Source organism: Lolium perenne, chromosome 2 (assembly GCF_019359855.2).
Source record: "Lolium perenne isolate Kyuss_39 chromosome 2, Kyuss_2.0, whole genome shotgun sequence".
Classification (NCBI taxonomy): Eukaryota; Viridiplantae; Streptophyta; class Magnoliopsida; order Poales; family Poaceae; genus Lolium; species Lolium perenne.
The window spans coordinates 259,933,725-259,959,202 of NC_067245.2; the positions used below are offsets into that span (position 1 = coordinate 259,933,725).

General features: G+C 45.1%; 1 protein-coding gene across 1 annotated transcript; it reads right to left on the reverse strand.

Annotated features, from left to right (window-relative positions):
• Positions 1–1,191: 1,191 nt before the first annotated feature.
• On the reverse strand, positions 1,192–3,212 carry LOC127335765 (uncharacterized). Its single transcript, XM_051362494.2, has 3 exons — positions 3,021–3,212; positions 2,524–2,841; positions 1,192–2,385 (listed from the first exon to the last, which is right to left on the reverse strand). Exons 1-3 carry the CDS (start codon positions 3,051–3,053, stop codon positions 1,525–1,527), a joined length of 1,212 nt encoding a protein of 403 aa, XP_051218454.1. The 5' UTR covers positions 3,054–3,212; the 3' UTR covers positions 1,192–1,524.
• Positions 3,213–25,478: the final 22,266 nt, after the last annotated feature.

Below are 25,478 nucleotides of genomic sequence, written 5' to 3' on the forward strand. Positions count from 1 at the left end.
TCTTTATGCAACACGTACCTGTCAGGCTCTGCTGCAGCAGCAGGGAGTACACAGGGACATGCCAATAGATGCGCAATTACGCAGCTAAAATAAAAACGGAACGGCAGGCAGGCAGAACTAAACACGAAAGAGGTACTAATCCAAGGCTGGATGGGGTATCAAAGATGAGAAGAAACGAAGGACTGAAGAAGTAGCGGAAGGGAAGAAAGGAACAAATTAAAGCTATTGCGTGGCTGCTTAAGATAAACAAGGCATGAGATTAGTGTGGGAGCCACGGTAGAGGAGGTGGTGGTGTGGCTGGGCGGCAGAGGCGGGGCGGGTAGTGCAGCGCAAAGCGAGGCAGGAAGCGACGGGTCGGCGTCACCACGTCAGTGCCCCATTACGGCCCTCTGGAAATAAGTTGGAGCTGGTCCAATCGAACCCGTCCAGCGTGCCACCACTCAACTCAACGCTATCATCCAATCCATCCATCACGGACGGAGAGTGCGGTGCTCGCTACGTCGTCGGAGAAAGTGAATGAACGAGAGAGAAAAATCTCGCCAAGGAAATTTCAAACCGTCTGGCGCCGCGCGCGTGGCCGGCAGCGGCGGCGTCGCAGGCACGAAGCATGGAGACACCGGCGGTGGTGCAGCAGCTGCACCGAAGCCCTGCGATACGAGTAAATTAAAGGCAGAGCACGCACGGAAGCCGATACTGTGGCTGAGCAGACGAAGCAGGGCAGCCGAGGTCCTCCAGCAGTAAATGTTCGTCTTTTCAAACAGGTGCAGGTCCTGGTACACACAGCAACGCTCCAAGATTCATTGCAGTAGAGGATTATTAACAGGCCAAGAAACAACCTGCTTACGATCCAAAGCATGGTTGCTTGCAACAGTTTCCATCTCAGTCTCTATCTATTCCTGGCTTGCTTGCTTCTACCACTCGCTATCTGAAGAAGCTCTCAGCTGTCTGCTCCTAACTAAAGCATACCACCATTGCTGTTACAGGTGACAGCACCATGTGATGTAACAACCTAGGGTGCACGCAACAAGCACCCACTCCTCCTTGAACAAGGCAAACAAGGAGACCGGTTGCACCTCCTCTTTTCCTTCGCCCCAAAGTGAAGGCTAATCCTCGGTTTCTTCATCCCTCGTACAGATAACCTTGTGCTGCTTGGTGCTCACAGAAGAGTAGAAGACTAGTAGCTCATAGAAAAGAAAAAAAACCTTGGGCAAAAAGTAGAAATAAAGTTCTGAGCTAATGCTGCACTGCTACTGCCGTAGCAGTACTACTACTCTGGTACTAGTACTAACGAACTACGTAATAAAGGTGCAGTTGGAAGCAAACCCGAATTCTTGCTAAACCTAACATGACCTAAACCTCTTCCTAGACTCTAATTAATCCTGCAAGACGATTATAATACTACTAAAAGAAAAGAAGAAATGGGAAAAAAAGAGTTCAGGTACGGTACAAAGACTAACGGATACGGCCGGGAAAATGTACAGCCACCGCGCGCGCGCGGGGTGGCTAAGCTAGCTAGCCGCCGGGCTAGAAGGACGGCACGGCGGTGGTGTTGGCGACGCCGGCGGCGCCTGTGAGGTAGAGAGGGCCGTCCTCCTTCTTGCGCCTCATCTCGAGCACCTTGCGGTGGGAGTTGGAGTGGACGGTGCTCACGTACGTGGGGCTGCACGCGGGGCGGTACTCCGGGAGCAGCCGCCCGGACTTGTAGCGGACGCCGCACGCGTTGCAGAGCGTCTTGGCGCCCTCGGGGCCCGCGCGCCACTGCGGGGTCTTCTGCACGCCGCAGTGGCTGCAGCGCCGGTCGTTCGGGCCGGGGGACCCCGCCGAGCCGCCGCCGGGGTGGCTCGGCGGGAGGTGCTTCGGCTTGCGCCCGCGCTTCTTGGGCTTGCCGCTCTTGCCGTGCTTGGACTTCTTGGATGGCAGCGGCGGCGGGGGGCCGCCCAGGAGGCTGTACTCGTCCAGCAGCAGGTGGTGGTCCGAGACGCCCAGCAGGAAGTAGGGCGAGAAGGAGGCGGACGAGGAGGAGCTGGAGGAGGTGGTCGACGAGGACGACGCCGAGTCGTGCGGCGCGCCAGAGAGCGACCAGGCAGACGCTCTGGAGCGCTTGCTGCGCTTCGCCTTCACGGGCACCAGCGCCTCCGTGGACAGCGCGCAGATGGTGGGCGTCCGGAACGGGTCGCACGCCGACGGCATAGGCAGCGCGCGGTACGCCCCGTCCTGCGGCCGACGCTGCTGCAAAAGCAGGTGCTGAGGGTGCTGCCGGTGGTGCTGATACTGTGGCGGGCGCGCCGCCATCATGGAGGCGGGCGGCGCCGGCTGCGGGGGCAGCTCGGAGAGCGAGTCGTCCATGATGCGGGACACCCACTCCAGCTCCTCCGCGTCATGCGCCTGCGAAAACACACAGCGGAGCACCGCGCGAAATCATCAATTAATTAATTCCAAACATGCATGGGACAAAAAAAAGAAATCCTTGGGAAGGGCCGCCACGTATTCGTGGCGCGCGGGAGAAGCGGTCAAAGGTCTCACCGGCAGGTCAACTATCTCCGGCGCGGGAGGCGCGAGGTCGAAGGACACGACGGACTGCTGCGAGCCGTCGTTGGACCTGTCCTGCTTGGCCGCCGCGGCGTTGGCCGGCGGCGCCTCGTGCTCGTCGGGAACGTCCTTGGCGTCGGCCTCGCCCTCGCCGTCGCAGAACTCCTCTAGGTCTAGCAGGTCCTCCACCGAGAAGCCTTCCTTGTCGGCGAATCCCCAGGCCGCCGGCGCGTCGGCGGCGGCGGCGCCGATGGCCTCCTCGGCCGACTCGTCGTGGCGGCTGCTACCCTTGAGCGCGTCCATCCTCTCGTCCTTCACGGCACACACAAAGCGAAATCATGAATTCCCAATTCGAGAGAACCAAGAAGAACCTTGAAGAAAGAAAGAAACGCTGGTTCTCGTCTTCTGGCGCAAGAATAACCAAAAAAGAAAACCCCAAAAAAAGATGATTCTCGTTCTCTTTTCTCTCCGCCGGCCCGTTCCGTCCTTACCAGAGAGCTGTGGTGGTGCGCATAGGACGGCATGGCTGGGGCTGAGCGAAGGGGAGCGGAGGCTATGGTGGTGGTGGTGGTGGCGGCGGCGGTTGTGTCGTTGAGGGAGGAAGGGGAGGCGGAGACGGAAATGGGGGAAGGAAGAAAAGGATGAGCCAGCCAGCGTTTGGTGGAGCATTCAAGTCCGTCCGTGGGCACGCACAACAAATAATGCACTCTTGCCTCACGCCCCTCCCCCTTTTCGCATTTCTCTCTTTCCGCTTCCCTCTCCCGCACTCCAAAATTTTCCGTCCTTTTTCTTTCTCTGCCCTTTGGCGCTTTCTCCCCTTGAGTTTGGTCGCCACCTTGTTAGTATCTTGGAGGCATGGCATCGGTCGCCTCGCCTCGCCAAAAAAGAAAAGAAACGGATGCAGAAAAGAAGGGCCAAGACGAAATGGGCAGTCCTTCGTTTTTCCACCGTCCGCGTCGTGATTGTGGTGCGCCGCGACGAGGGGTGGTGGTTTTCAGGCTTGTGGCCCGGCGGGGTTCAGGAAAAGTGGGCGACCGAGCGATTAGTGGGCCGGCGGGGACACGTGGTGGGCCCACCACGCCCTCATGCTTTGCTTTCCGCTCCGTTTCGAGGGGAAATCATAAATGTTGCCGTTTTTGAAATGCGGGCGGGGTGAGCGGAAAGGTTTTGTTTGAGTTTGGATTTGCGCAGGATGCGCGCCTTTGATGATTTCCGTCCGCGCACCAGTTTGACGACGCTTCATGCGTTTCTTTCCTTTTTTCTCTTTTTTCTTCAAACGAATTCCATGTTTGCCAACGGCACAATTGGCGGGCTGGCCAGAGTGGTCAGTGTACGATCACAAGGGTCCATATTCTTTTCCTCCAAGCAAATCCGAGCAATAGATACGTGAAGATATTTCAAAATATTTCAGTTTACGGTACTGCAATCAATGTGTTATTTACTCACTGAAACAAAATGACAATTTGCATGCCCACACGCAAAACGCATCAATGAGGGAAATATAAAGAAGCATATGAGTGTTGGCACTACCAATAATCTAAATAGTATGACGCGACGAAAATATGATATGTGTGTGAAACAAGATTTACAGCTGACTTTGCAATTACAAGTGTTTATTTACAGAAAAACCGTAAATCAAAACACCGACGCCGTGTCTCGAATCGAAACAAAACATTTGTAAATAAGAGATAAGAGAATATCATTTTGGGTGAGATTTGCGGTGCCTTTATGCGCGTCTTCTCCTCCGGCAATCTACAGTTAATGCCCACAAGTATAGGGGATCACTAAATTTTTTGATGGCAATTAGTACCTAAATTTATAGTTCGGTTCAACAGAAACACAGGAATACCGACAATACTTTAACAATTTAGATGTCATTCTCGACCACACTTGTATCAATATACTCAAGAAGGAAGTGGTGATTACAGCAGTTAGACCAAAACAGTAGAAAAAATAGTAAATAGTAGCAACAGATTTTCAATTTTCACCAAAGTAGACGATAAAAACCAGAGAAATGCTCTGGAACATCTTGAACATAGCCAAACAGTGATTCAAACATTCTCTACTTTCCATCCCTTAGCAAAACAGTAAGGAAGAGAAGGTAGAATATGTCCAAAGCAAGTGTGATAGGATCAGGTAGATGTCACTAGACATAGATCATCAAACCTAGCCAAGCAATCTTAGGCATGAACATCTTGCCTTCCAAAAGCATTGACTTCAGGAAGAGAAGAATGAACATGATTAGATTAAATTAACTCAACAAATAAGATAAGATCACATCCGCAAGTAATAAACGGAACACTTCAACATTTACACATCAGCATCACAGCCTATCAAACTAGTGTAATCAACCAAATATTCCAGTACTATGAATAAATAAAGCCACCAAAAATAATAAGACAAACCATGCTAATTAATTAAGAAGCAACTCCATGCAAGGATTACAGCAACCAGATACAGTAGTAATGAATCGAGAACAGTATCACAGTGATCTCAACCAACAATTAAGCAAGATATATCATAATCCAAGACTAGATGGAAGGGTAAGAGAAGCAATGAATTACTAAGTCTGGCATGAGACCATACCAAGCATCTTGGGTAAATTTTAAGCAACCAAAGCAACCACGACAGCAACCCCGGAGATTCTACTCAACATATACACAATAGGGACAAACCCTAACCCTAATTGCCATAGCATGAACCAGAGGGGAATCCAAGAGAAAATGGAGGGAAAAGATAGAGGGGGAGAGGGAAAGCTCATTGGCACCCGGGGGCATCAATGAGAGATGGTGGAGCAGTGCCCACGTGGCCATGGTTACTGCAATTAACCAGGGAAAGCACCGACGTTACACCGGTGACACCGTGAAGCAGGAGGCGATACACAACACAACAGATCACCGCCACACCACCACGACCACGCCAAGCCACGGTGAGGTGGAACTGCATATCTCACTGAAACCCTAGGGTCCACGATGAGACGCGTGAGGACAAAGAGGAAGGGGAAATCAGATCGATGCAGATAGGAAGAGAGAACATCGAGAGGGGGGTTGTAGCAGCCAAGGCAACCACTTACAACAACCTTGGAGCTTCTACTCAACATATACGCAATAGGGACAAACCCTAAACCTAAACCTAATTGAGATAGCATGAACCAGAGAGGAATCTGAGAGCAAATGGAGTGGAAAAGAGAGGGGAGAAGGAAAGATCACCAGCGGCCGAGGACAACAGTCGGGAATGGTGGAGCAATGCCCACTCGACTATGACTACCGCCATTAACCAGGGAAGGCGTCGACATTACGCCGACGCCACCAGGAAGCAGGAGGTGCTCCACAGTACCGAAGATCACCGCCACAACCAAACAAAGCCTTGGCTAGGTGGAATTGCACATCTCACCAAAACCCTAGGGTTTGCTATGAGATGTGTGAGGAAGAATAGGAAGGGGAATCATATCGACGTGGATATGAAGATTGAATATCGAGAGGGGAGCTGTTTGCAACCCATGGCAGCATTGATGATGGTCGGGTTCGGCCGGAGCAGCGCGACTACAATAGAGGCGATAGAGCTTGCATGTGAGTTCGGTGTTTTCACATGGGTTGCAAGGGCCTTAAGCTCCATATCATACGGACGAAGGGTGCTGGACCAAGTGATCGTGAGAGGGTGGTATGCGGGGGCGCGGAGAATGGCAGTGACTAGCTTGGATCTTATTCTGGGCCTCACATCAAGGAAGTGTGGACGAGCTAGTACGCCCCGATGGTAATAAAGATAAGAAATTCTTATGGGAAAAGTAACGCACCTCTACATAGGCATTGAATTGTGGCTTCTCACTCTCTACTTCGGGAAGAAACTACGAATGCGCAGGTTAGGACCTCCATGAAGTTCTGGTCAACCTATGAAGACTAACGACTGTTTTTCAGATCAATATCGAACTTTTGATTTTTTGGAGAAACATGCATTGACCTCTGATACGTCCAAAGCGTACCTACTTTTCCGAACACTTTTGCTATTGTTTTGCCTCTAATTTGTGTATTTTGGATACAACTAATGCGGACTAACGCTGTTTTCAGCAGAATTGCCCTGGTGTCCTATTTTTTGTGCAGAAACTCAACTTTCAGGAAAATCCCCGGGAATAATTGCAATGGGCCTATTTTCACAGAAGATTAAAAGAGCCAGAAGATGAGACGGAGGGGGGCCACGAGGAGCCCACACCACCAGGCGGCGCGGTGGGCCCCTGGGCCGCGCCGGCCTATGGTGGCGACGCCTCGGCCAGCCCCCGACGCTCCCCTCTGGACTACTTAAGGCTTTCGACCTAAAAACGCAAGGGGGTTCGACGAAATTGCCAGAAGACATCCAGAACTCCACCGCCATCGCGAAACTCCGTCTCGGGACCAGAAACTCCGTTCTGGCACTCCGCCGGGACGAGGAATTGGAGGAGATCATCGCCATCATCACCACCGACGCCTCTCCATCAACCAGCCATGCTTCCCCCAACCATGTGTGAGTAATTCCCCCGCTGTAGGCTGAAGGGGATGGTAGGGATTGGATGAGATTGTTCATGTAATAGCATAAGATTGTTAGGGCATAGTGCCTAGTATCCGTTGTTGGTACTTTTATGATATTGTTGCAACTGGTTATGCTTAATGCTTGTTGATAACCCACAAGTATAGGGGATCGAAACAATCTTCGAGGGAAGTAAAACCCAAATTTATTGATTCGACACAAGGGGAGGTAAAGAATACTTATAAGCCTTAACAACTGAGTCGTCAATTCAGCTGCACCTGGAAAAGCACTAGTAACAGGGGTGATCTGAAAGCAGCAGTAATATGAGAGCGATAGTAAAAGTAACACAGCAGCAGTAGCAGTAACACAGGAGCAATGGCACCAGAAAATAGTTGATACTACTTCCAATGACATATAGAACGAGTATATGATGATGAAAGATGGACCGGGGTTCCCAGCGATCTACACTAGTGGTAACTCTCCAATAACAAGTGACAAGTGTTGGGTGAACAAATTACAGTTGGGCAATTGATAGGATTGAAATAGCATTAAGACAGAACATCAAGATTATTAATTATGTAGGCATGTTTTCCATATATAGTCGTACGTGCTCGCAATGAGAAACTTGCACAACATCTTTTGTCCTACCAGCCGGTGGCAGCCGGGCCTCAAGGGAATCTACTGGATATTAAGGTACTCCTTTTAATAGAGCACCGGAGCAAAGCATTAACACTTGGCGAAAACATGTGATCCTCATACCTATGCCTTCCCCTCCGGTTGTCCCAATTTCTGTCACTTTGGGGCCTTTGGTTCCGGACATAGACATGTGCATACAACTTGTAGATACAATCTAAGCAATAATTATAGAGCTTAAATCTAAGATCATGCCACTCGGGCCCTAGTGACAAGCATTAAGCATAACAAGATTGCAGCAACAATAACTTCACAAACTTTATAGATAGACTAATCATAATGTATCATCCATCGGATCCCAACAAACACAACACCGATTACATCAGATGGATCTCAATCATGTAAGGCAGCTCATGAGATCATTGTATTGAAGTACATGGAGGAGAGAATACCAACTAGCTACTGCTAGAACCCCTAGTCCATGGGGGAACTACTCATGGAGCATGATGGAGGCGGTGGCATCGATGGAGATGGCTTCCGGGGGCACTTCCCCGTCCCGGCAGGGTGCCGGAACAGAGACTTCTGTCCTCTGAATTGGAGTTTCGCGATGGCGGCGGCGCCCCTGGAGTCTTTCGGGAGTTTCGTCAAAAGGTATCGCGTTTTTAGGTCGAAAGGGCTTATATAGGTGAAGAGACAGAGTCGGAGGGTGCCTGGGCCCCCCTCACAGTAGGCCGGCGCGGCCAGGCCTGGGGCCACGCCGCCATGTTGTGTGGTGGCCCCCTGGCCCCTCTCCGACTCTCCTTCGGTGTTCTGGATGCTTCCGGGAAAAATAAGATGTTGGGTCTTGACACGCGTACAGCACGCGACTGTTGGGAACCCCAAGTGGAAGGTGTGATGCGTACAGCAGTAAGTTTCCCTCAGTTAGAAACCAAGGTTTATCGAACCAGTAGGAGTCAAGAAGCACGTTGAAGGTTGATGGCGGCGAGATGTAGTGCGGCACAACACCAGGGATTCCGGCGCCAACGTGGAACCTGCACAACACAACCAAAGTACTTTGCCCCAACGAAACAGTGAGGTTGTCAATCTCACCGGCTTGCTGTAACAAAGGATTAGATGTATAGTGTGGATGATGATTGTTTGCAGAGAACAGTAGAACAAGTATTGCAGTAGATTGTATTCGATGTAAAAGAATGGACCGGGGTCCACAGTTCACTAGAGGTGTCTCTCCCATAAGATAACTAGCATGTTGGGTGAACAAATTACAGTTGGGCAATTGACAAATAGAGAGGGCATGACAATGCACATACATGATATGATGAGTATTGTGAGATTTAATTGGGCATTACGACAAAGTACATAGACCGCTATCCAGCATGCATCTATGCATAAAAAGTCCACCTTCAGGTTATCATCCGAACCCCTTCCAGTATTAAGTTGCAAACAACAGACAATTGCATTAAGTATGGTGCGTAATGTAATCAATAACTACATCCTCGGACATAGCATCAATGTTTTATCCCTAGTGGCAACAGCACATCCATAACCTTAGGGGTTTCTGTCACTCCCCCAGATTCACGGAGACATGAACCCACTATCGAGCATAAATACTCCCTCTTGGAGTTACAAGCATCAACTTGGCCAAAGCATCTACTAGTAACGGAGAGCATCCAAGATCATAAACAACACTTAGATTGATAATCAACATAACATAGTATTATCTATCCATCGGATCCCAACAAACACAACATATAGCATTACAGATAGATGATCTTGATCATGTTAGGCAGATCACAAGATCCGACAATGAAGCATAATGAGGAGAAGACAACCATCTAGCTACTGCTATGGACCCATAGTCCAGGGGTGAACTACTCACTCATCACTCCGGAGGCGACCATGGCGGTGTAGAGTCCTCCGGGAGATGAATCCCCTCTCCGGCAGGGTGCCGGAGGCGATCTCCTGAATCCCCCGAGATGGGATTGGCGGCGGCGTCTCTGGAAGGTTTTCCGTATCGTGGCTCTCGGTACTGGGGGTTTCGCGACGAAGGCTATTTGTAGGCGGAAGGGCATGTCAGGGGGGCACACGAGGGCCCCACACAGTAGGTCGGCGCGGCCAAGGGCTGGGCCACGCCGCCCTAGTGTGTCGCCAGCTCGTGGCCCCACTTCGTATTCTCTTCGGTCTTCTGGAAGCTTCGTGTGAAAATAGGCCCCTGGGCGTTGATTTCGTCCAATTCCGAGAATATTTCCTTACTAGGATTTCTGAAACCAAAAACAACAGAAAACAAAGAATCGGCTCTTCGGCATCTCGTTAATAGGTTAGTGCCGGAAAATGCATAAATATGACATAAAGTATGCATAAAACATGTAGATATCATCAATAATGTGGCATGGAACATAAGAAATTATCGATACGTCGGAGACGTATCAGCATCCCCAAGCTTAGTTTTTGCTCGTCCCGAGCAGGTAAACGATAACAAAGATATTTTCTGGAGTGACATGCCATCATAACCTTGATCATACTATTGTAAGCATATGTAATGAATGCAGCGATCAAAACAATGGTAAATGACATGAGTAAACAAATGAATCATAAAGCAAAGACTTTTCATGAATAGTACTTCAAGACAAGCATCAATAAGTCTTGCATAAGAGTTAACTCATAAAGCAATAATTCAAAGTAAAGGTATTGAAGCAACACAAAGGAAGATTAAGTTTCAGCGGTTGCTTTCAACTTATAACATGTATATCTCATGGATAGTTGTCAACATAGAGTAATATAACAAGTGCAATATGCAAGTATGTAGGAATCAATGCACAGTTCACACAAGTGTTTGCTTCTTGAGGTGGAGAGAAATAGGTGAACTGACTCAACAATAAAAGTAAAAGAATGGCCCTTCAAAGAGGAAAGCATCGATTGCTATATTTGTGATAGAGCTTTGATTTCGAAAACAAGAAACAATTTTGTCAACGGTAGTAATAAAGCATATGTGTTATGTAAATTATATCTTACAAGTTGCAAGCCTCATGCATAGTATACTAATAGTGCCCACACCTTGTCCTAATTAGCTCGGATTATCTGGATTATCATCGCAATGCACATGTTTTAACCAAGTGTCACAAAGGGGTACCTCTATGCCGCCTGTACAAAGGTCTAAGGAGAAAGCTCGCATCGGATTTCTCGCTATTGATTATTCTCAACTTAGACATCCATACCGGGACAACATAGACAACAGATAATGGACTCCTCTTTTATGCATAAGCATGTAGCAACAATTAATTTTCTCATATGAGATTGAGGATATTTGTCCAAAACTGAAACTTCCACCATGGATCATGGCTTTAGTTAGCGGCCCAATGTTCTTCTCTAACATTATGCATGCTCTAACCATTTTAGTGGTAAATCTCCCTTACTTCAGACAAGACGAACATGCATAGCAACTCACATGATATTCAACAAAGAGTAGTTGATGGCGTCCCCAGGAACATGGTTATCGCACAACAAGCAACTTATAAGAGATAAAGTGCATAAGTACATATTCAATACCACAATAGTTTTTAGGCTATTTGTCCCATGAGCTATATATTGTAAAGGTAAAGGATAGAAATTTTAAAGGTAGCACTCAAGCAATTTACTTTGGAATGGCGGAGAAATACCATGTAGTAGGTAGGTATGGTGGACACAAATGGCATAGTGGTTGGCTCAAGGATTTTGGATGCATGAGAAGTATTCCCTCTCGATACAAGGTTTAGGCTAGCAAGGTTTATTTGAAACAAACACAAGGATGAACCGGTGCAGCAAAACTTCACATAAAAGACATATTGTAAACATTATAAGACTCTACACCGTCTTCCCTGTTGTTCAAACTCTTTACTAGAAATTATCTAGACCTTAGAGAGACCAATTATGCAAACCAAATTTTAGCAAGCTCTATGTATTTCTTCATTAATAGGTGCAAAGTATATGATGCAAGAGCTTAAACATGAGCACAACAATTGCCAAGTATCACATTATCCAAGACATTATAGCAATTACTACATGTATCATTTTCCGTTTCCAACCATATAACAATTTAACGAAGAAGAAACTTTCGCCATGAATACTATGAGTAAAGTCTAAGGACATACTTGTCCATATGCAACAGCGGAGCGTGTCTCTCTCCCACACAATGAATGCTAGGATCCATTTTATTCAAACAAAAACAAAAACAAAAACAAACCGACGCTCCAAGCAAAGTACATAAGATGTGTTGGAATAAAAATATAGTTTCACTAGAGAAACCTGATAATGTTGTCGATGAAGAAGGGGATGCCTTGGGCATCCCCAGGCTTAGATGCTTGAGTCTTCTTGATATATGCAGGGGTGAACCACCGGGGCATCCCCAAGCTTAGAGCTTTCACTCTCCTTGATCATATTGTATCATCTCCCTCTCTTGATCCTTGAAAACTTCCTCCACACCAAACTCAAAACAACTCATTAGAGGGTTAGTGCACAATTAAAATTTACATGTTCAGAGGTGACATGATCATTCTTAACACTTCTGGACATTGCACAAAGCTACTGAAAGTCAATGGAATCGAAAAATCCATCAAGCATAGCAAAACAGGCAATGTGAAATAAAAGGCAGAATCTGTCAAAACAGAACAGTTCGTAAAGACGAATTTTATTGAGGCACCAGACTTGCTCAAATGAAAATGCTAAAATTGAATGAAAGTTGCGTACATATCTGAGGATCACTCACGTAAATTGGCATAATTTTCTGAGTTACCTACAGAGAATTAGGCCCAGATTCGTGACAGCAAAGCAATCTGTTTCTGCGCAGTAATCCAAATCTAGTATGAACCTTACTATCAACGACTTTACTTGGCACAACAATGCAATAAAGTAAGATAAGGAGAGGTTGCTACAGTAATAACAACTTCCAAGACACTAATACAAAATAAAAGTACTGTAGTAAAATAAACACATGGGTTATCTCCCAAGAAGTGTTTTCTTTATAGCCATTAAGATGGGCTCAGTAATTTTAATGATGCACTCCCAAGAAATAAGAGTTGAAGTAAAAGAGAGCATCAAAAAGCAAATTCAAAACACATTTAAGTCTAACCCACTTCCTATGAAAAGGAATCTTGTAAGTAAACAAGTTCATGAAGCATAATGCAACAAGCATAGAAAGACTAGACAAGTGCAACTTCAAGATTTTCAGTAAAAAGAGAGGTGTTTTAGTAACATGAAAGTTTCTACAACCATATTTTCCTCTCTCATAATAATATCCAGTAGCATCATGAGCAAACTCAACAATATAACTATCAAAGGAAACATTCTTATCACGAGTCTCATGCATAAAATTATTACTACTCCCAACATAAGCATAGTCATTTTTATTAATTGTAGTGGGAGCAAATTCAACAAGGTAGCTATCATTATTATTCTCATCACCATAATCATCAAATGTAGGAGGCATATTGTAATCATAATAAACTTTATCCTCCATAGTAGGTGGCACCAAAATACCACTATCATCATAAATGGGAGGCAAAGTATCATCAAAGTAAATTTTCTCCTCCATGCTTGGGGGACTAAAAATATCATGCTCATCAAAACCAGCTTCCCCAAGCTTAAATTCTTCCATAGCATTAGCAATAATACTGTTCAAAGCATTCATACTAATAACATTGCCATTAGCACGCATATAAAGTTCCATAGGTTTTTAAATTTTCTCTTCAAACACCTCATGTCCTAACTCAAGATAAATACTATAAAGATCTCTAATATTTTTGTTGTTTTCCATTAAGCCTAACTAGTGAAATAGAAACATGCATGGAATTAAGTAAAGTAGAACAAGTAACTAATTTTTTTTTGTATTTTCATATAATGCAGCAAACAAAGTAGTAAATAAAATAAAGCAAGACAAAAACAAAGTAAAGAGATTGCGATGTGGAGACTCCCCTTGCAGCGTGTCTTGATCTCCCCGGCAACGGCGCTAGAAATTTAGCTTGACACGCGTACAGCACGCGATCGTTGGGAACCCCAAGTGGAAGGTGTGATGCGTACAGCAGTAAGTTTCCCTCAGTTAGAAACCAAGGTTTATCGAACCAGTAGGAGTCAAGAAGCACGTTGAAGGTTGATGGCGGCGAGATGTAGTGCGGCGCAACACCAGGGATTCCGGCGCCAACGTGGAACCTACACAACACAACCAAAGTACTTTGCCCCAACGAAACAGTGAGATTGTCAATCTCACCGGCTTGCTGTAACAAAGGATTAGATGTATAGTGTGGATGATGATTGTTTGCAGAGAAAAGTAGAACAAGTATTGCAGTAGATTGTATTCGATGTAAAAGAATGGACCAGGGTCCACAGTTCACTAGAGGTGTCTCTCCCATAAGATAAATAGCATGTTGGGTGAACAAATTACAGTTGGGCAATTGACAAATAGAGAGGGCATGACAATGCACATACATGATATGATGAGTATTGTGAGATTTAATTGGGCATTACGACAAAGTACATAGACCGCTATCCAGCATGCATCTATGCCTAAAAAGTCCACCTTCAGGTTATCATCCGAACCCCTTCCAGTATTAAGTTGCAAACAACAGACAATTGCATTAAGTATGGTGCGTAATGTAATCAATAACTACATCCTCGGACATAGCATCAATGTTTTATCCCTAGTGGCAACATCACATCCATAACCTTAGGGGTTTCTGTCACTCCCCCAGATTCACGGAGACATGAACCCACTATCGAGCATAAATACTCCCTCTTGGAGTTACAAGCATCAACTTGGCCAAAGCATCTACTAGTAACGGAGAGCATGCAAGATCATAAACAACACTTAGATTGATAATCAACATAACATAGTATTCTCTATCCATCGGATCCCAACAAACACAACATATAGCATTACAGATAGATGATCTTGATCATGTTAGGCAGCTCACAAGATCCGACAATGAAGCATAATGAGGAGAAGACAACCATCTAGCTACTGCTATGGACCCATAGTCCAGGGGTGAACTACTCACTCATCACTCCGGAGGCGACCATGGCGGTGTAGAGTCCTCCGGGAGATGAATCCCCTCTCCGGCAGGGTGCCGAAGGCGATCTCCTGAATCCCCCGAGATGGGATTGGCGGCGGCGGTGTCTCTGGAAGGTTTTCCGTATCGTGGCTCTCGGTACTGGGGGTTTCGCGACGAAGGCTATTTGTAGGCGGAAGGGCAGGTCAGGGGGCCACACGAGGGCCCCACACAGTAGGTCGGCGCGGCCAAGGGCTGGGCCGCGCCGCCCTAGTGTGTCGCCAGCTCGTGGCCCCACTTCGTCTTCTCTTCGGTCTTCTGGAAGCTTCGTGTGAAAATAGGCCCCTGGGCATTGATTTCGTCCAATTCCGAGAATATTTCCTTACTAGGATTTCTGAAACCAAAAACAGCAGAAAACAAAGAATCGGCTCTTCGGCATCTCGTTAATAGGTTAGTGCCGGAAAATGCATAAATATGACATAAAGTATGCATAAAACATGTAGATATCATCAATAATGTGGCATGGAACATAAGAAATTATCGATACGTCGGAGACGTATCAGGTCTTCGTTTCGTCGAATTCCGAGAATATTGCCCGAACAGCCTTTCTGGAACCAAAAATAGCAGAAAACAGGAACTGGCACTGTGGCATCTTGTTATTAGGTTAGTTCCGGAAAATGCATGAAAACATTATAAAGTGCAAGCAAAACATGTAAGTATTGTCATAAAACAAGCATGGAACATCAGAAATTATGGATACGTTGGAGACGTATCAGCATCCCCAAGCTTAGTTCCTACTCGTCCTCGAGTAGGTAAACGATAAAAAGAATAATTTCTGTAGTGACATGCTACTTACATAACCTTGATCATACTATTATAAAGCATATGAGATGAATGAAATGACTCAAGGCAATGTTCTATAGTTGCTAACAAATAGATAACATATAGCAAAACTTTTCATGAATAGTACTTTCAAGACAAGCATCAAAAGTTTTGCATAAGAGTTAACTCATAAAGCAATAGATTCAAAGTAAAAGCATCGAAGCAACACAAAGGAAGATATAAGTTTCAGCAGTTGCTTTCAACTTTCAACATGCATATCTCATGGATAATTGTCAACACAGAGTAATATGATGAATGCAAATAAGCAAGTATGTAAGAATCAATGCACAGTTGACACAAGTGTTTGCTTCTAAGATGGAAGGAAGTAGGTAAACTGACTCAACATAAAGTAAAAGAATGGCCCTTCGCAGAGGGAAGCAGGGATTAAATCATGTGCTAGAGCTTTTTAAGTTTTGAAATCATATAGAGAGCATAAAAGTAAAATTTTGAGAGGTGTTTGTTGTTGTCAACGAATGGTAGTGGGCACTCTAACCCCCTTGCTGCATGCACCTTCAAAGATCGGCTCCCATGATGTTTTCATTTTTGGGTGACACTCCTTCCAACCTTTGCTTTCACAAACCATGGCTAACCGAATCCTCGGGTGCCTTCCAACAATCACATACCATGAAGAAGTGTCTATTTTATTTTAGTTTTATTTAGTGATGACACTCCTCCCCACCTTTGCTTTCTCGAAGCCATGGCTAACCGAATCCTCGGGTGCCTTCCAATCATTCACATACCATGGAGGAGTGTCTATTTGTGATTAATTGGGGCTGGGAACCCCGTTGCCAGCTCTTTTTGCAAAATTATTGGATAAGCGGATGAAGCCACTAGTCCATTGGTGAAAGCTGCCCAACAAGATTGAAAGATAAAACACCACATACTTCCTCATGAGCTATAAAACATTGACACAAATTGAGAAGCATTTTGAATTGTTTAAAGGTAGCACATGAAGTATTTACTTGGAATGGCAGGAAATACCACATAGTAGGTAGGTATGGTGGACACACATGGCATAGGTTTTGGCTCAAGGTTTTGGATGCACGAGAAGCATTCCCTCTCAGTACAAGGCTTTGGCTAGCAAGGTTATTTGAAGCAAACACAAGTATGAACCGGTACAGCAAAACTTACATAAGAACATATTGCAAGCATTATAATACTCTACACTGTCTTCCTTGTTGCTCAAACACTTTTACCAGAAAATATCTAGACCATAAGAGAGACCAATCATGCAAACCAATTTCAACAAGCTCTGCGGTAGTTCTCCACTAATAGGTTTAAACTACATGATGCAAGAACTTAATCATGATCTACTTGAGAGCTCAAAACAATTGCCAAGTATCAAATTATCCAAGACAATATGAGGCATTTTCTGTTTCCAACCAAATAACAATAAGTGCTGTAGCTTCCAACTTTTGTCATTGAAAATTAAAAGTAGAACGAAGAACAAGTGTTCATATGAAAAAGCGGAGCGTGTCTCTCTCCCACACAAGGATTGCCAGGATCCGATCTTATTCAAACAAAAACAAAAATAAAAGCACACAGACGCTCCAAGTAAAGCACATATGATGTGACCGAATAAAAATATAGTTTCAATAGAAGTGACCTGATAAGTTGATGAAGAAGGGGATGCCTTGGGCATCCCCAAGCTTAGACGCTTGAGTCTTCTTGAAATATGCAGGGATGAACCACGGGGGCATCCCCAAGGTTAGACTTTTCACTCTTCTTGATCATATATCATCCTCCTCTCTTGACCCTTGAAAACTTCCTTCACACCAAACTTCTCATAAACTTCATTAGAGGGGTTAGTACTCAAAAAAAACTTTAATCCACTTTGGTCCTGTAGTGACACATTGCAAGAACTCAATAAAACATTAGCTACAGCTCTCCACGTCTAGAAAGCCTCACTTAAAGTCCACAAGAGACAATGCAAAAAAACAGAGACAGAATCTGCCAAAACAGAACAGCCAGTAAACACGAATTTTTAAGAGGTACTTCCGTTGCTCAAATCAGAAAACTCAAAACTAATGAAAGTTGCGTACATATCTGAGGAACACGCACGTAAATTGGCAGATTTTTCTGAGTTACCTACAGGGAATCTGACCCAAATTCGTGACAGATAGAAATTTGTTTCTGCGCAGAAATCCAAATCTAGTATCAACCTTCTGTTAGAGACTTCACTTGGCACAACAATGCAATAAAATAAAGATAAGGAGAGGTTGCTACAGTAGTAACAACTTCCAAGACACAACAAAATAGTAGCAAAATAAACACATGGGTTATCTCCCAAGAAGTGCTTTCTTTATAGCCATTAAGATGGGCTCAGTAATTTTAATGATGCACTCGCAAGAAATGAGAGTTGAAGCAAAAGAGAGCATCAAAAAGCAAATTCAAAACACATTTAAGTCTAACCCACTTCCTATGCATAGGAATCTTGTACACAAATAAATTCATGAAGAACAAAGTGGCAAGCATAGGAAGATAAAACAAGAGTAACTTCAAAATTTTAGGCATATAGAGAGGTGTTTTAGTACCATGCAAATTTCTACAACCATATTTTCCTCTCTCATAATAATTTTCAGTAGCTTCATGAACAAACTCAACAACATAACTATCACATAAAGCATGTTTCTCATGATCCAGAAACATATAATTTTTATCAAGCTCAAAAATAGTGGGATTAAAACTTTCAAATCCACTTTTATCAATAATATAATAAGATGATTGATCATTCTCAAGAGATATGGGACTCCTAGATAAAGTCAAGATTTCTCCAATCCCATTTTCATTAGTAGTACAGTTAATATTATCAAGTAACATAGGACCATGATCTAGAGATTTATCATAAACATTTGCTACGCAAAACTCTTTAGTACCATGCATTTCGACATCAGGCACAAACAAAGCATTATCATAAGATTTATAAAAGTAGCATGGATTATCATAGATAACAGTAGCATAATTATTCTCACAAGTTTTACTCATAGGGAATATTTCAAGAGAATCCACGGGAACATAAAATTCAACCTCTTTCGGTAAGAATGGAGGACAATCAAATAGTGTAAGAGATAAAGAGTTACTCTCATTAGAAGGTTGGCATGGGTAGCTAATCTATTCTTCCTCCTTTTGTTCATCACTCTCCTCTTCTTTTTCATCCAATGAGCTTTCAGGTTCATCAATTTCCTCCTCTTTTTCATCCAATGAGCTTTCAGGTTCATCAATTTCTTCTTCCACAGGTTCCTGCAAATTGTGAGTGCATTCTTGTGCATTAATGAATCTCTCTTTATAATCAATGATATACGGATTATCACTGTAACTTTCTACGCAAAAATTAAGGATAGAAGAGACATAATCTTTAAGGTCCTTACAAACAACACAAGTTTCATAATTTTTAGCTATGAAGGATTCGATCTCAGAAGCTCCCATAAATAAGACAAATTGTTCTACCTCTTCGAATCCAAGATGAATATAGTTATTCCAATTATAGTTCTTAATTAAAACTTCTTCACTAAAGCCACATTGAAATTTCAGATGTTTAGTATCCTCTTTAGAGCAACAATTTATATCATGGCGTTTAAGCAAGATTTTAGCAATTGTATTCAATTTTTCTATCACAACACTCATGACTTTACCCGTTCTTGATTCTCTATAATTATTATATAATTCAATAAGCTCCAACATAGTTATGCGTTCTTCCATAACAACAGTTTTTAATTTTTAAGTTTTTCAAATTTTTATGGATTTTTGGGTATATAAGAAAAATAAAACAAGACAAAAAGAAACTAAGCAAAAGTAAACTAAGCAAAATAATACTAGACAGAAATAAACTAAGCACAAATAAACTAGGCAAAAGTAAACTAAGCAAAACAAAACAAAATAAAATAAAAACAGAGAGAGAGGTAGAGTGTACTCCCCAGGTGAACTTATGAGTAGAGCTATGCCTCCCCGGCAACGGCGCCAGAAAATAGTCTTGATAACCCACAAGTATAGGGGATCGCAACAGTCTTCGAGGGAAGTAAAACCCAAATTTATTGATTCGACACAAGGGGAGGTAAAGAATACTTATAAGCCTTAACAACTGAGTCGTCAATTGAGCTGCACCTGGAAAAGCACTAGTAATAGGGGTGATGTGAAAGCAGCAGTAATATGAGAGCGATAGTAAAAGTAACATAGCAGCAGTAGCAGTAACACAGGAGCAATGGCACCAGAAAATAGTTGATACTACTTCCAATGACATATAGAACGAGTATATGATGATGAAAGATGGACCGGGGTTCCCAGCGATCTACACTAGTGGTAACTCTCCAATAACAAGTGACAAGTGTTGGGTGAACAAATTACAGTTGGGCAATTGATAGTATTGAAATAGCATTAAGACAGAACATCAAGATTATTAATTATGTAGGCATGTTTTCCATATATAGTCGTACGTGCTCGCAACGAGAAACTTGCACAACATCTTTTGTCCTACCAGCCGGTGGCAGCCGGGACTCAAGGGAATCTACTGGATATTAAGGTACTCCTTTTAATAGAGCACCGGAGCAAAGCATTAACACTTGGTGAAAACATGTGATCCTCATACCTACGCCTTCCCCTCCGGTTGTCCCAATTTCTGTCACTTTGGGGCCTTTGGTTCCGGACATAGACATGTGCATACAACTTGTAGATACAATCTAAGCAATAATTATAGAGCTTAAATCTAAGATCATGCCACTCGGGCCCTAGTGACAAGCATTAAGCATAACAAGATTGCAGCAACAATAACTTCACAAACTTTATAGATAGACTAATCATAATGTATCATCCATCGGATCCCAACAAACACAACACCGATTACATCAGATGGATCTCAATCATGTAAGGCAGCTCATGAGATCATTGTATTGAAGTACATGGAGGAGAGAATACCAACTAGCTACTGCTAGAACCCGTAGTCCATGGGGGAACTACTCACGGAGCATGATGGAGGCGGTGGCGTCGATGGAGATGGCTTCCGGGGGCACTTCCCCGTCCTGGCAGGGTGCCAGAACAGAGACTTCGGTCCCCCGAATTGAAGTTTCGCGATGGCGGCGGCGCCCCTGGAGTCTTTCTGGAGTTTCGTCAAAAGGTATCGCGTTTTTAGGTCGAAAGGGCTTATATAGGCGAAGAGACGGAGTCGGAGGGTGCCTGGGCCCCCCTCACAGTAGGCCGGCATGGCCAGGCCTGGGGCCGCGCCGCCATGTTGTGTGGTGGCCCCCTGCCCCTCTCCGACTCTCCTTCGGTGTTCTGGATGCTTCCTGGAAAAATAAGATGTTGGGTCTTCGTTTCGTCGAATTCCGAGAATATTGCCCGAACAGCCTTTCTGGAACCAAAAACAGCAGAAAACAGGAACTGGCACTGTGGCATCTTGTTAATAGGTTAGTTCCGGAAAATGCATGAAAACATTATAAAGTGCGAGCAAAACATGTAAGTATTGTCATAAAACAAGCATGGAACATCAGAAATTATGGATACGTTGGAGACGTATCACTTGTCACTAGGGCCCGAGTGCTATGATCTCAGATATGAACATGTTATCAATTCATGATGATATTCATTGCTTTGTGATCTTACGTGCAAGTTGTATACACATATTGCTGTCCGGAACCCGAGGCCCCAAAGTGACACAAATTGGGACAACCGGAGGGGAAGGCTGTGATATGAGGATCACATGTGTTCACGGAGTGTTAATGCTTTACTCCGGTGCTCTATTAAAAGGAGTACCTTAATTACCAGTAGATTCCCTAGAGGCCCGGCTGCCACCGGCTGGTAGGACAAAAGATGTTGTGCAAGTTTCTCATTGTGAGCACGTACGACTATATACGGAACACATGCCTATGGTTGTTTAGTACTTGGATACTGTTTTATTACTATCTGCAAATGCCCTGCCTTGATTGTTAAATGAGTTCTCTTATCCATGCAGCGCCCGTTCATCCATCCCTGTGCCTACGGTATTTTAATCTTGCTGTTTACTATAATCACTACTGCTGTCTTTGTTACACTGCTGCTTATATTTCACTATCCATCGCTATAAAACTGTTACTGCGATAAACTCTTGCGAGCAAGTCTGTTTCCAGGTGCAGCTGAATTGACAACTCCGCTGTTAAGGCTTACAAATATTCTTTGGCTCCCCTTGTGTCGAATCAATAAATTGGGTTTTACTTCCCTCGAAGACTGTTGCGATCCCCTATACTTGTGGGTCATCAACCTCCGATATCTTGATCAATGGTCGTAGCTAGTGCATCAAACACCATTTCTTTTGAGCTTGTTGAGTATTAATGTTTAGCCAACGGGGGACGTCAACGATGATTGCGTTGACGTTGTGCTTCTTGGAGCACCTTTATTCGGGCCTCTACTCAGTCCACCACATGTAGTAATAAACATATTGAATTTTGGACTCCCCAATAACGTCATCATCTTTCTCTTAGGTTACTTTAAGTTTTATTTACTTTCAACCTTTACTTTTAATCTTGTTTTGTTATTGTTCTTAATCACAAATACTTTAAACTATCTGGTTGATTACAATAGTCCGTAGCAACCTATAGAATAGACTATTTCCTTAATGGGGTGTGAACATGGCTGCATTGGCAACGCAGTCACGGGGTTATGTAGTTTCCATTATGCAAATCTCCCATGGGATCGGTCTTAAAATAATTATCTGTTGTTGTTAAGTACCACAAGAACCATGTTGTGGTGCAGGAAACCCACTCATCATTGTTGCAGACATCACTGTGCCCAATGCAGATGCACAATTTTGGAGAAGCTCATGCATGTTAGAGTTTGTAACGTATTGGTATACGCTGTAGTACACTTACATGCCACGCCAGGGGATTTTCCTGTGCTATATAAACACGCAACCGATACCGGACGAGGGCATCGTTCCAGCCAAAACATTAACATGGTATCAGAGCCACCTCCCTTCATGACCTGGCTGCCGCACGACCCGCCGCCGCCGCTCCTCAGCCACCGCCGCCTACGAACAAGACAAACTTCGCCGCCGCTGCCTTTACAGCCGCCGCCCAGGACCCATGACAAGATCTGCCGCCGCCGCTTCCCAAGCCGCTGCCGCCGCCCACGAACAAGATCACCGCCGCTGCTGCTCAACCGCCGCCATCCTCACACACTCTACAAAACCCTAGATCACCATGAGTTCATCCAATTCCACCGCCGCCATGGCCTCTGCCCTCGGCACCCCCCGGCCCAACCTCTCACCCGCAACAACTACCTCCCATGGAAGGCTTTGGTGTTTCCCGCCTTCCGCGGAGCTGATGTGCTGGGGCTGCTCGATGGCACCGACTGTGCGCCGCCCAAGACCCTCGACTCCGAAGATGCTGACAAGAACAAGGTTAAGGTGCCAAAACCGGCCTATGGTGCATGGCTCACACGAGATCAGCAGGTGCTTCGGTTCCTGCTGAATTCGTTGTCCCCTGACATACTCTCTCATGTTCTTAATGTCAACTCCACCGCCGATGCATGGAAAACCATCACTACTATGTTTGCCTCTGCCTCCAGGTCTAAGGTGCAGCATCTCCGAGACAGGCTGAACAACACCAAGAAGCTGTCTATGTCGGCAAATGAGTACTTCACGAAGATGATGGGCTTTGCCTATGAGATGGGCGCTCTCGGCAAGTCTCTTGATGAAGATGAGGTCATCAACCATGTCCTTAATGGTCTTGACAAGGGACACTACAACTCCCTCATCACCTCTGTCAACGGCAACCCGGGCACCTCCCTTGACGAGTTGTACGACCATCTGTACGCGTATGATATGCGCAATGGTGTGGAGGTGTCTCCTGGCTCCTTCTCCTCGACAGCAAACATCGCCAAGCGCGACTACCGCCCGCGTGGACGCACCCCTCCCCGGCGTGGTCCCTCTCCTCCGCGTGGTGTTGGTGACAGCGGCTACCGCGGGCGCTCTCCTCCGCGTGCTGGTGGCGACGGGGGCTATCGTGGTCGTTCCCCTCCACGCCGCTATGATGATGACCGTGGCAACCGCCGCTACGACGACGACCACGACCGGCGGTACTTGGCGCTGCGATGACAGCCGCCACAACGACCGTCACGATGAGCGGCGTGATGACAGGCGTCGTGATGACCGCCGTGATGGTGGTGGTGATCGCCCTCGAGGCCAGTGGTCTGGCTGGGCTCCCACTCCCTACGTCGACACTGAGTGTCAAATCTGCAAGATTCATGGTCATCCTGCTAGTGACTACTGGTGGCTCTACTCGGATGACAAGAAGAACAATCGTGACCGTGATCGCGAGCGTGATAACAAGGGTGCACATCTTGCATCATATGGCGTTGATACCAACTGGTATACAGACATGAGTGCAACTGACCACATCACCGCTGAGTTGAGCAAGCTCTATACACACGACAAGTATCAAGGCCAAGACCGTGTGCGCAAGGCAGAAGGTACGGGAATGCATATTAGTCATATTGGTCATTCAGTTTTGCGCACCCCCTGATACGTCTCCAACGTATCTATAATTTCTGATGTTCCATGTTTGTTTTATGACAATACATACATGTTTTATACACACTTTACATCGTTTTGATGCATTTTCCGGAACTAACCTATTGACAAGAAGTCGAAGTCGCCAGAAACCATCTAGAACGCCGCCACCATCGCGAAACTCCGTCTCGGGACCAGAAACTCCGTTCTGGCACTCCGCCGGGACGGGGAATTGGAGGAGATCATCGCCATCATCTCCATCGACCAGCCATGTTTCCCCCATCCATGTGTGAGTAATTCCCCCGCTGTAGGTTGAAGGGGATGGTAGGGATTGGATGAGATTGGTCATGTAATAGCATAAGATTGTTAGGGCATAGTGCCTAGTGTCCGTAATTGGTACTTTGATGATATTGTTGCAACTTGTTATGCTTAATGCTTGTCACTAGGGCCCGAGTGCCATGATCTCAGATCTGAACATGTTATTGTTTCATGATGATATTCATTGTTTTATGATCTTACCTGCAAGTTGTATACACATGTCGCTGTCCGGAACCCGAGGCCCCAAAGTGACAGAAATTGGGACAACCGGAGGGGAAGGCGGTGATGTGAGGATCACATGTGTTCATGGAGTGTTAATGCTTTGCTCCGGTACTGTATTAAAAGGAGTACCTTAATTTCCTGTAGATTCCCTAGAGGCCCGGATGCCACCGGCTGGTAGGACAAAAGATGTTGTGCAAGTTTCTCATTGCCAGCACGTACGACTATATACAGAACACATGCCTATGGATTGTTTAGTACTTGGACACCGTTTTATTACTATCTGCAAATGTCCTGCTTTGATTGTTACATGAGTTTCTCTCATCCATGCAACGCCCGTTCATCTATCCCTGTGCCTACAGTATTTTAATCCTGTTGTTTACTATAATCACTACAGCTGTCTTTGTTATACTGTTGCTGTTATTTCACTAATGATACTGCTATAAAACTGTTACTACTGATAAACTCTTGCGAGCAAGTCTGTTTCCAGGTGCAGCTGAATTGACAACTCCGTTGTTAAGGCTTTCAAGTATTCTTTGTCTCCCCTTGTGTCGAATCAATAAATTGGGTTTTACTTCCCTCGAAGACTGTTGCGATCCCCTATACTTGTGGGTCATCAAGACTATTTTCTGGCGCCGTTGCCGGGGAGGAAAGGTAAAAGGCACTCACAGTCTGGACCCCGGCAACTAAGCTATTTTCTGGCGCCGTTGCCGGGGAGGTAAGGTAAAAGGTATTCACATCCTCCGACTACTAAGCTATTTCCTAGCACTGTTGCCGGTGTGTGAGTGCTCGAAGCTATTTCCTTTAGATCCTGCAATTGCATCTTTTTGTTTCTTGTTTTTATTTCACTAGTTAGGCATAATGGAAAATAACAGTGAGCTTTTTAATCTATTTCCTGAGTTAAGACATGATTG